General features: G+C 37.7%; 1 protein-coding gene across 1 annotated transcript in view; it reads right to left on the bottom strand.

Annotated features, from left to right (window-relative positions):
• The window catches only part of LOC142043373 (transmembrane 9 superfamily member 2-like), a 34637-nt gene that overhangs the window by 20296 nt on the left and 2091 nt on the right, over positions 1 to 12250 (bottom strand). The window contains exons 3-9 of the mRNA XM_075054526.1: positions 12077 to 12170; positions 10240 to 10367; positions 9886 to 10015; positions 7481 to 7608; positions 4935 to 5046; positions 2361 to 2440; positions 1296 to 1404 (exon numbers count right to left, since the gene is read on the bottom strand). Of these exons, the coding sequence (XP_074910627.1) occupies positions 1296 to 1404; positions 2361 to 2440; positions 4935 to 5046; positions 7481 to 7608; positions 9886 to 10015; positions 10240 to 10367; positions 12077 to 12170 (781 nt within the window). The remainder of the gene's footprint in view (positions 1 to 1295; positions 1405 to 2360; positions 2441 to 4934; positions 5047 to 7480; positions 7609 to 9885; positions 10016 to 10239; positions 10368 to 12076; positions 12171 to 12250) is intronic.

The following is a 12250-nucleotide window of genomic DNA, read 5'->3' as shown; positions in this document are numbered from 1 at the left end:
GAGACAAAGTATGTGATTCCACCACACTTTCTAGCCACAGACAAAACGCAACATCGATTTGTATTAGCCTATGTTATTCAGAATCTCTCCCATAACATTTAGCAAGACAACTACCACTCCTCACACTAATTTTACTCCACTATTAGCCATTGGTTTAATTTTTCATCCTTTTTGCAATAATCACCTGATACAGTTTTTTAAAAATATATTGCTTTATGAAGTTGCATAGCATCATGCGTCTCATGAAATTTAGACCACAAACTTTCCAAACTTCACAAGTCACATGCTAACTACAAACTGCTATAAAGAAATACCACCTTGGAATTGGAAAAGTTACAGCCACTGAGCTTCCTACTGCAGCTTCATTACAATAGGGACAATACCTGGCTGCAATAGTTTTAAGCCTGATCTCCCGCAGAGGGGATAAAACAAGTTATCAATAAAAATAACTGTTCTCTTCCCAAGTTTGGTTTGTTCAGACTATAAAACACATTTTTAGACAGAAAATATGCCCAAGTGGGTTTCTAGGCTACAAATATCTCTGCATCAGATCAGGGCAGCATCGACAAGGAATCTTACATATAATCCCAGGTTGCCAGAGTCACAGAATCACTCAGTGGCTAACGCTGGAAGGGACCTCTGGAGGTCATCTTGTCCAACCCCCCTGCTCAAGCAGGGCTCCTAAAGCAGGTTACCCAGACCCATGTCCAGATGGCTTTTGAATATCTCCAAGGATGGAGATTCCATATATAACACACTGGCTGCTTAGGTCAATGTCACACCACCAGCTACATGTCCAGACTGACTCCATAATGCAACCACAGGACACAGGAGCAATGGCCACATCTTGATGGTGAACCAATGCCAGAACACTTTTCAATGTCTGCACTGTGTCTTGTGGCTGTTGGTATACCATGAAAGTATTTATTAAAAAAAGAGGCCTTCCTTGGTTGAGATCTTGGAACAAAGGGATTTGACATTTCAAAATTGAGTTTGTTCACTACCAAAAAGTTTCTGTGAATCACTCCACATACTTCTAAAACCTGAAGTCTGTCTTTGCACATTACAAGTTCATCAAACGACACTAGAAAAGTAAGACTGCCACATCTGCCCATGTATTCCTGCTGTTAGAAAAGATGAAATAACAATAAAGCTATTTTTAACTCCCAGATATATTAGCACGTATCAAATTCTTGGTAGTTATGCATCTCTTTAGATTGTATTCAAAACTAATTGATAAGACAACACTATCTCCGGAAAAACATGCTCATGTAAAAGCTGTAAATCTTACTCACAGAAGAGTCAATCTGGTTGTATCTTGCAATGTCTTTATGAAGAGTCCTCAGAATGATCATAGCCACCATGCCAGATAAGAAGAGAACAATTACGAGGGAATTCATTATACTGTAGATAAAGAAAAAGTCAAACTTTCAATCCACTTATTCAGGTTTCAGGACATGAACTCCAATTCATACCACATGTAGAGCTCAAGTCTGAGGATTAGCCTTAGATATTCAGACTTCACTTAAGTCATTCAGACCTTTTAGTATCTTTGCACCCAGAGAAGATAAACTTTTAAGTTGTGTACCTTCACGATTTCTTAGGAGACAGAAGTGAGAAGAACAGTATTTTATGATATATTGTTAATTCTCAAGACAGTTACGTATTGATTTTATTTTCCTCCTCATATAGCTCAGAAGTAATTTCCCTAGTGAAACAGCTACAGCTCTTAAAGCAAACTTCGTCAAGTAGATTTTATATCTTTCAACCAATGAGATCTACATCATACCACTTAATATTTTGTGGAGACATAATTAATCAGATTAGCCTTTTCAAACACTTTATATTGGAAAACATTAACATTTCAACATAAATGAACTACTTACTTGATATCATTTGCATGGTACAGAGAGAAATAAGCAAGAGCTTTTCATATACATCTTTTACTCATGAAAAAAAGCCCTTCTTTTTACTGTAAGCAGCTGCTGAGTACAAAACACACAGTACACATATGTACCTCTCATTTGGCAGTTAGGGAAAGCCAGACAGTAACAATAAGAACACCGCAGAGTGGCAATGTCTCAAAAGTTCTACAGAATGGAGATGATAAAGTAAAACGATGGAAGCTGCTTTCCTTTTGGACACTAATGGTGCATTCCTTTGCTGAAACGCAATACTACAGTTGCTCCCAAGAGATGGAAGACTGATAAAAGTTACTTCACATATGAAAACAAGAAAGTTTTCTTGCCTGAAAACTGACTTTGTTCTACCACAGCAGAAGTTATATATCCTTGGAAGCACAAAGAAGAAATCTTTGTGCTCCCCTGCAAGGTTATTCACTGTACAAATGCAAATCTTACCTAAACCACTGGATGTTCGTATGTGGCATGGACTCCAAAATATAGTCCCATCTGGAAGCCCACTTAATATTATTCTTTTCCTACAAAGAAATTAAATAGCCATTAACAGAAACAAGTACAAGTTTGCTGCAGTCTCTGAGAAGGAATAAGCACATCAAATCTCTTCCACAAACCTTCCATTCAGCATTAATATCTAAGCTTGGTATCAACCCTGGATGTTAGACCTCCCTCTTGCATTAATTCATCTCTTCAGCCTCTCAAAGAATATCTTGTTTATTGAAGTCTCCTATCCACGTCTTCTGCCTTCAACTGAGGCTTCACTAAGCCTCATCTTTCTGTGATTCAGTATGTAGCTGCCTGCAGCTCCCAAATGCATGCTGAAAAACAATCATGCCATCACTACAAGATACACCCAGCATAGCACACTGATCTTGAAACTTCAACTTTGTTAAACATACTCTGTGAATATGTTTCTAGTTTCCCCTGGAATTTTTTTCTCTCATCATCTTTAATGTACTTAGCACAGGCTTCCTCACTCCCTGCCATAATGCTGTCTGATACAGACTATTTTCCACTCTGATTCCTGGCAGACAACTTTCATTTCCAGATATCCCCGTGAAGAATTTAAGAAGAAATCATTCAGCAACTTTCACCTTTGAAAGATGCTTCCATTCTCTTCTATCTCCTCCTCTAAACACTTCATGTGAGAGCTGTACCAGTGATGATTCTTTCTAACCCCCAAGCTTTGTCCTCTACAGCTTGTCTCATAGGATGTATGCCTGCAGTCCTGCTACCAAATTCTATCTCCTGACTGGCATGAAGTTCTGCTGAACTTCTTCATTTATTCACCAGGTGGTAACTTTGTACAGTTAATTCTCAAAATTTAGACTGTGTCTCCAGCCTAGAGTTTTGAAGTTCCCATTCATGTTCTGGATCAAGAACATATAACAATGAAGAACTGCACCAACACAACCATGTGGCTGAAATTGCCTTAAGTTGCTCTTTATCAGCCCAAGCAGTAGCTGATCAGCAGTTCACAGCTAGTTGGAAGAGTTTCAGAAGTGTGGTTCTAAAGTTTGTTACTTGCATATCAAACTGCTCACATGCTTACATTTTTGTACACTTGGGTACTAAACATTAAAGGCATGATCATGTATATTTTTCACATAAACAGACCTAAATACCTTGCCCATTTCAATGAATTAAAGCAGACACCATAGCTTTCTCACCAGAAGTCAGCTGCCATACTAGAAAGGACCATGAATGAACAGTTATGCATTTTACTGGTTTATATACTCAGACTTACTGAAACAAATGTTCTCCTATTTAAAAAAATACTTTTCACTGATAAATACTCCCCTTTTAAGTTATTCTGAAACTGCTAATAAAAAGTAAAACATATCAGGTATTATGTCAAATCAAGGCTAATGGGTAACAGAGAAAATAAGCAGTTTTGAAGTGCCTGGTGATTGGGATGTGCTGAGTGCCATCTGCTGGAAGCGCCTGAACCCATGGCAGCTAAGCCTCACCTGCTCTATGCCCGAGAAAAAGGGAGTAGGCAGCTCAAATGCATAACACGTCACGTGAATAACCAGACAAAGTTCACATTGCAATTCTAAATTGCAATTTATCACCAAGATTTAAACACAAATGTTAATAGACAGGAGGCTCATTCATGTAGTAAACTTAGAGAGTCTAAGGAGGACTGGGTGTCTCAAGGGAAAAGTAACAGGATATAGAGCCTTGCACCTCAAGGTCATTGGTTCAAATCAAATTCAATTTGGTAGAATGAAAGCTGTTACCATATGACGGCTGCTTGACTGCCTATACAAAATAAGCTGGTGGTCTCAAGCCAAATCCTGTAAGACTGGTGTCTTACATCAGAAAAACAACCATGCTTTCAGGACGGACTGGAACCAAGGTACCAAGGTCTGAAGTAACTTGAATCAAATTACCTTTACCCCCACAGGAGGCTCACTTTCCATGCTGGGGTAAAGACCCAGTTTCAAGAAAGCCTAATTTCCTCCTGCCCAAGTCATCACAGGCTGAATAAAGCATTAGAGTATTAGTAAACATTAGAGTATTAAACTCTAAAAGACAAATGGCCACCTACTCAAAAAAAGCTAGTGAATAAAAGCAATACAAAATGAGACAAAGCCTGCAACTTCACTAGAAAAAACAGCTTTACAATATGCTATAATCTACATTTAGACAAAAGCGTCTCCAAATATAATACAAACATTTCTTCAACATGAGACTATGAGTACCCTAACTGAACTCTGAAAACCTAAGAGCACACTGCAAGGAAAACAACTCTTGCAGTTATTCAATCTACTACCTTTCTATTAGTCATAAAAGAGGGAAGAAAAAAAAAAGGCTTTATTTATACATTCCAAGTGTCACTTAAACTACAGTAATGAAAAAGTAACAGGTTTTGGGAAAACTGCTTCACAAGATCATCCTTACGGAATTTACACTGCTTTAATCCAGTCATGGCTATGAGCAAATTATCCAGTTGTTCTGATTTCATTCATTTGGGGAATTACATATTAACGTAACAAATTCAATACTTACTTCAAATGTCACAGAGTAAGTGTAGATCAAATTCAGTTTATTGGTGAATTCTCCAGGAATCTCCATAGGTGGACCTTCACAACTTAAGTTGTTCTCATCTGTATGTTTGTAGCTAACGGGAAAAAAAAAAGTTAAATAATACAGGATAAATTTTCACAAATTCTTTTCTAAGGTAATTAAAACAAGGTTTTATTTAAAAACAAACAAACAAGGAGAACAGTGTATGTCATTTTGTACAGCTATTCAACTTATTTGAGAACCTGCTTTTCTGTTCTGCCAACAAAGGTTGAAGTTCTTAAAAATATATTTTTATTAATACTTATGTTTGTAGCTAGTGATAACGAGAAAAATAAAATCATGCATATAATTAGGTATCATTATACAGCATTTCTGTAACAGCTTTAAAGCCACAACAGAACTGAACACTAGTTCTCACAAGCACTTGTGGTGAAAGCTAAAAACTCCACAGAAAGCATCCTAGGGATTTGGATCTTGGATCACTATCCTACATTCAGTTAATATCTGTTCACACTTCTAGGCATTTGAGAACGTTATAGGTAAAGTTATTTGCTAAGCATGTGGGAGATGAGAACTGCAGACCTCTAAAGGTCATGAGATGTGGCTTCACCCTACCCACTTTTCTGCCATGATCAGAATAAAGTCCTAGCCCTAAGCTAAAATGCTGCGTGGTTAACCAGGCTGTGAAGTCTGGAGATCTTTACCTGGTAAGATGGTAACCTTTAACACAAAATATCCCTTCTCTGCCATCATACCTCCCTTCCACATTTTAACAAGACTGCATTATTGGTGAAGGACTTAATCTCAGTGTGTGCTCATCAGTAAGGAAGACAGAGAAATTCTTAGCAATCTCCCACAGGTTCTCACCTTCCCTCAAGTTTCACAGGGAGAAGTGCATTTATTTTGTCTTGGTGGATTTGGGAGCATCTTTTTGGGTTTTTTACTACTATTATTTTTTTACACTGGGGCAAAAGAAATGACTGTGGGAACCTTTCCTTTTTCCATTCCTATACAAGTGGTCTAATTTCACCTCTTGTCAGCCTTGCATACTCTGAAAAACATAGATTCTAAAATATAGACTCTAAAATTCAAATACACAAACCCTTCTCTGCGGTACCTTAGAAATACTGTAGCTACAGAAGCACATAGTCAAAGAAACCTTAAGGTTTGCTTGAATTCACTCCTGTGAACCTCCTCTAACACTGGAAAATAGCTTCCCTCTCATGCGGTCTTGGGCAAGTTGTATTCACCCAATTTAGATAAACAATTCTACTTTACATGTGTTATTATACGTCAACAACAAAGTCAAGCCACAAGATAATAAGAACTCTCATGAAAGGCGTAGGGTGCGCCAGCCACAAATACTCCCCATCAGGAGAGCTTCAAGGTTGAAGTAAAGTACCAAGCAAAACACCAGGTCAGAGAATGACAAAATTAAGGTTATGTGCAACCTAACTGTGCCCCCTTGTGGTCTGCATTACTACTGAAAAGAAAAATTCTCATTTTTCAACCATTCAGGATACAACTGATAAAGCATTAATCAAAAATGGAGAAGGTTGGTAGAATCTTCTCGCCAGCATCTCAGAGCAAATGTAAATGGAAGGAATAAACTTGCATAGCAAGTAAAATTCACTAAAAACACACTATACCATTGCAACAGAAAAAACAAGTATACCCGAGTCATGTTGTACTACACATCTGTATGACTTGAGAAACTGTGGTAGCATAATTTAAGAATGTACCTAACCTCTGTAGAAAAGAGGGAAGAGTTTAGCTAAAAAAAAAAAGCAACCTTCTTTGAAATTTTCTAAACAGACTGCAGTTTTCAAATATAGGTAAGTATGAACTGTACGTGAACAGACTGACAAGAGGCCAAAGTAAGCGCTTCAGTCTGTTTCTGAATTGTTGCATCTCCTCTCTGGTCCACAGAGAAACAAAGAAGCCACTGTTGAAGAAGATAAGTTAATCTTCTTAGGAAATTAGTCGTCATCTTCAGCTGTTCTGAATACCAGTATTAACTTGATATTTCACCCATACCTCAGTATCCAAACTAACACACGAAAAAGTACACTTGTACAAATACTGTACATTCATACAAAGCACATTTGGGAGGCAATGCAGCAACAATAAGAGAGATGACATGGGAAATGTCATCAGTTAAAGGATGTTTCTCAGTGTATGTGAAAACATGTCTTTTGAAAGAAAGTTATGCACATCCAGATGCAAATCAATAAAAACATGAGAAAGCTTCTATTGTTTGTGTTAGGTTCTAAGAGTCTGCATAAGCAGTTTTTCCATCAGGAGGGACTTCAGGGAACATTTTAAAAGCAAAGTTAAGTGACATTTACAGCCATGGAACTGCTCTTTGTAAATAGAAGTTCCAGCTGTGAACCAGTATACTGAAAGCTTTATCAGAAGTCAAAACAACCAGTTCCCCAGAACTTACTGACATCAAATATCATTTCTAAATTTGCCACTACTGTTGGGACTCCCTTGTACTAGAACTTGCTGTTCTAATGCACAATTACCTTTGGGGTCTCAGTCTCGCCATCACCAGTCTTGCACCAGGCCAGTTTTCATCCTTCCCACTATGGTACATGATTGTTATGTCAACGTGGTTGAAGAGGTAGAAAGTGTTCTTCTTGTTAAACTCTGACTACAAAACATCATCAAGAGATTGAGAAACTCCTCCAACAGGAGAGGGCGCAAGCAGTCAAGAACTTTAGATGAGACTACTGTCCAATGAAGTACAAGAAAAAAGGTGAAATACTTCAACATTCACTTTTTTAATATACCCATATAAAATATTTATATATTTTTCGATACATGGTATTGTATTGTATAAATACAAACCCACATAATAAAGTATCACAGCTGTGTTACTAGTAAAATTTAAATGTATTTGACACCATTTTTGTATTTACCACAAAAAGCTGCCAAAACAAGTTCAAAGATGTATACAAGCAATTCAGATTCACCATTTCTTGTCCTCCCCCGCCAAGTCTTTCTGGTAGACACTCCAGCTATCAAAGCTTACAAACCAGGTTCTGCTTCAAAAAACTACCTTTCACCTTCAGTAGCTACTCTGCTTCATCATCCCTACCCCTTCAGAATCTGGAATTATGAAGAACTATATAAAGCTCAGATGATACCAGAGTCAACTAAGTTGACTTCGATTTTCTTTTCTCCTCAACACTGTCATTGTTTAAAAAACTTTAATTTGAATTAAGGGACCAGGATGACAGACTGCTAGTTGAGTTTTCAAATAAAAAAAAAAAATTTCCTTTATTTAATGTATATATTAGCCATTTTCCAATTGTCAGACAACTTCCATCCCTTGCCCCCTCCGAGCAAAATATGAAGGTGTCTTGCATTAAATTTATCTGGATTCCTCCTCTCTCACTATGAACAAGATTCCCATTGGGAGTAGACTAGGATCATACCTGTGTTATACTATAACCCCATCTTTAGGTACCTGTTTCCTCCATTTCCAAAGTAGCAGTTGAAGCAATAATATAGCTCACCAGCATAAATGTGAGGATGAACAGTAGCTGTGCCATTGCATGATAACAACCCCTTTCCTGCCCCCATTTTAAAAGAGATAATTATGTCCGCTGGGACAGGTATTTGGATATACTTCCAAGAGGATGAAATTCCTCAATTCAGCCCAGAGATTATAGTCATATTGAAGGTGCTACATTCTTATATGCCCATGTAACAATCGTCCCTCTAGTGCTATGCCATGCAATGTTCTCATCGCAATTACAATTCACAGACTAAAATTGACGCTGGGTATGACAGCTACACTGGTAAAGCATCTACACCACAGCTAGCACACACAATTTGCACAGCACTTCAGGTATACACAGTACAAACTCCCTAAGCACTCACTAGGAAATTCAACCATTGATGCCTATGTATGAAGGCCTCCCCGTGAAAAAAAACAACTTTTCATCCAAGTTGCTGACTTTGCTACAACCATTTTCTACGTACCAGATAGCTTCCAACACAACATACACCAGTATCAATTTAACATAAAAACAATCTCATATACAAAGTGATAAAGTTGAACACCTAACTGGAACAGGTTATTCAATTCACAGACCATTTTCAATAGTCTAGGGAGCCTGAGGAGTAACCAAGTTGGAAGGTGACTGTAAACAGAATAAACTGAACATGCATGATAAATGCATCACTTCCAAGAAGCATCAGACCTGCCAAATACAAATAAATTGACTGCACTGCATACAAGCAGTAAGTCATATGGCAGAGCAGACTCATAGCAGGGAGCTCTCTCCTCGCTGAGAGGAGTGTGGTCCCTCATCCCAGGAGAGAGAAAACTGTATGACTATTATCTGTAACCATACTAGTTCACCATGGAACTCCCAGGATGACTGACGCACTTCAGATTGTTGTCAATATAATTCGTTCCCCATCACAGCTGTGTTTGTTATCTTCCAGCCATCTGGGAAAACCCTGACACATTTAACTTGTAAACTGTGCTAGACATAACTTCTGCAGCTAGAACACAGTGCTCGTTTCTAGGTCTTCACTATAAAGCTTCTATCTGAAATCGATAAAAGAAGGTCTTGCACACAAACACGACACAGACAAAGAATGAATAAGTACAGGGATGGATACACATGAAGTTTCAGCACAAAACCATGATTTTCTAAGGCTTTTAGACACCAATACAGTTGTTTTATAGCTTTATCTATAATGGTCAAAAGATCTGCATGAATACTTTTTTTGGACAATTATATCAGTGAGACACTGCACACAGAAGCAGCATTCAGCTTTGTCAATGCCCACGTTCTGAACGTTAACCATGCCTACAAGGGTATCTGTTCTTTCTCAGGAAAAGAAAGCTTAAAAATAAAACTGTAAATGAAATTACATCTGCTATACTAACGAAAAAAGTTCCACCACTTACATTTATAACACAAGCATCTTTAACTCTACCATCTGGAGTAACAAAACATCCTATTGGAAATCCTGGATTACAGTATTTTTGTCCATCTTCCACATCATAGCACCATGTTACAGGCATGTTATCGATAATCCTAGACAGAAATCATCAAAGAACACGTCCTCAGAAAGGGATGCACCATATTTCACATTAACATTTAACATTCAGGTAATGCACATAGTTTTCAGTAGTGCCCACAAGATATACAGTAGAGGACAACTATTACATAGAACAAAGAAAGCGACCACCTGAAACATAGATAACAATGCAAAAAAGCAGGCAAGGAACCCCCAACCTCAAGCACATATCTCAGCTTACCAGTGATGCTGGTAATTCAACTGCATTCCTTTCTTCAAAAAAGCCAGTTTGCTTTTATCAGCACTGTTTCCTGGGTCATATGATCTTGTACAAACCTTCTTGCATGTTTCTTGCTTTTTAAAAGTGAACTGTTAAAAAAGCACACAAGAAGAGTAACTTCAGTTTTGCTTCAAAAATCTTCTACAGTCTTTTCTTCAGGTAAAGCTGACTTTTTTTGAGATACTTCACTTCCTTGCTATTAAAGCCAGAATTTCCCATACAACAACTTTAACTTAAACGTCAAAATTTATGTATACTCAGCACCAGTAATTCCCTTTCACATTGCTAAAAATCTCAATAGCCCAGACAAACTACCTCCAGATAAACCCTGAGGACTGAAATTTGAAAATTAGTAGAAAAGGTACTGCTTTTTTCTCTTACTAGTTTGTTTTATTTTGGTCATTTCATCATCTGCTAAACCAGACTGCTAACTGCACCCTTTTTGAATGTTTCCTGTTAATTTTAGCTGCATTTCCCCATGATGACTAAGTTATTAGACAAGGCTGCCAAAAATGCAACAAGTTGCACAGCGTCTAAGCTTCAACTGCCAACACCACCTAACACAAATGTGCTCACATTTGTATACCAAACTTCTATTCCAACCCAGTTAGGATTTACCCGTTAGTGAGCTAACACTCTAACATAGTGAGCTGAAAACTCTAACAGTATCAAGGCCTAAGCGCTAACCAATAACAGCATTTTCTAATTACTGTAGTGTGCAGCCATTTCGAACAAGTAATTGTTATATATCTATTCAGTGGGTATCCAGTCCAAATGAACCACTATACTATGTATTTAATAGCTTCTTGTGGCCAGCACTCATAAGACTTAAAATTACATTAGCTCAGAGAGACAAAGAAAAAGAGACTTCTAGAAGCAGTTTACACAAGGGAGGAGGCATTGCCTCCTTAACAGTCCTATGAAAAGATGTGACTAGGTCCCTAATGACTGAGCAGCAGTAGACTCAGGAACTCTACTGCCTCTTTCTCACAGGGATTTGGATTATCTAGCAACCCTCACACACAAACATAGCCCAGTTTTCAGTTTCACCAGCAAATCCCAGCCTGGAAACTGCACTTGAACAGTATACAGCTTTCAAGCATTAAGAGCCAGTGTTTGACCATCTCTCTTTTACTGCTAATAATTTTCCCGAGTTGATTGTATAGCTTTTTAGGGACACTACATTTGGTCATTACTAATGCAAGGCATGAGACAGAAAAATATTACATACCTAATTTACAAAATAATTCCATACATTTATTTTATAGAAGATTTCAAGTGACATGCATCAACAATGAAAAATTTGGTTTTAGACAACAGACGTTAAGTGAAAAAAATGGAAGTTTCCCAGTTAAGGGAAAAACTGGAAGTGAACCCCAAATTGACTTCCCCTTCCCACTCTGGAAGTTGCCCAATAGTACAACCAAGTATACAACACAATTCCTGAACCACCAGTTTACAGCCTCCAATATTACATTTAAAAACCTAATGATTTCAAATCACCTAACACACTATATACCCAGCTGTTCAAGAACTGCTTAAGATACAGTTTCTGGACTTCTCTACCACAGAACAGGAAAGAAGAGTGATTACTGGCTCAGCTTCCTAACTTTAATTAGCTACCTTAAGATGCCTTTGGGGTGGGAGGGGTTTTCTTTTTATTACAACACTATAAAGCTTATATTAAAAAAAAAAATAACCACACAATCATCAAATCTTCAGCGATGTCTATCAATTACAGCCATCAGAATGGCAGCTATCAAGTTTAAACAGGATCAACTTCAAGGGATAAAATAACCTTATATGGAGATGATGCTATTCTCTCCCCAAACAGCACTTGTCCAAGATTTTCTGATGGTCTTTTCTCTTCTGTATCTTGACAGAAGTCAAAACTGGAAAAAAGTGGAAAAGATTACCTTTAATTTTTAATTGGCATATAACTGTAAATATCAGCCTAAAACAACTTCTTAAG

Source organism: Buteo buteo, chromosome 22 (assembly GCF_964188355.1).
Source record: "Buteo buteo chromosome 22, bButBut1.hap1.1, whole genome shotgun sequence".
Classification (NCBI taxonomy): domain Eukaryota; kingdom Metazoa; phylum Chordata; class Aves; order Accipitriformes; family Accipitridae; genus Buteo; species Buteo buteo.
The sequence above is the reverse complement of the archived record's forward strand: the minus strand, read 5'-3'. Positions and strand labels throughout refer to the sequence as shown.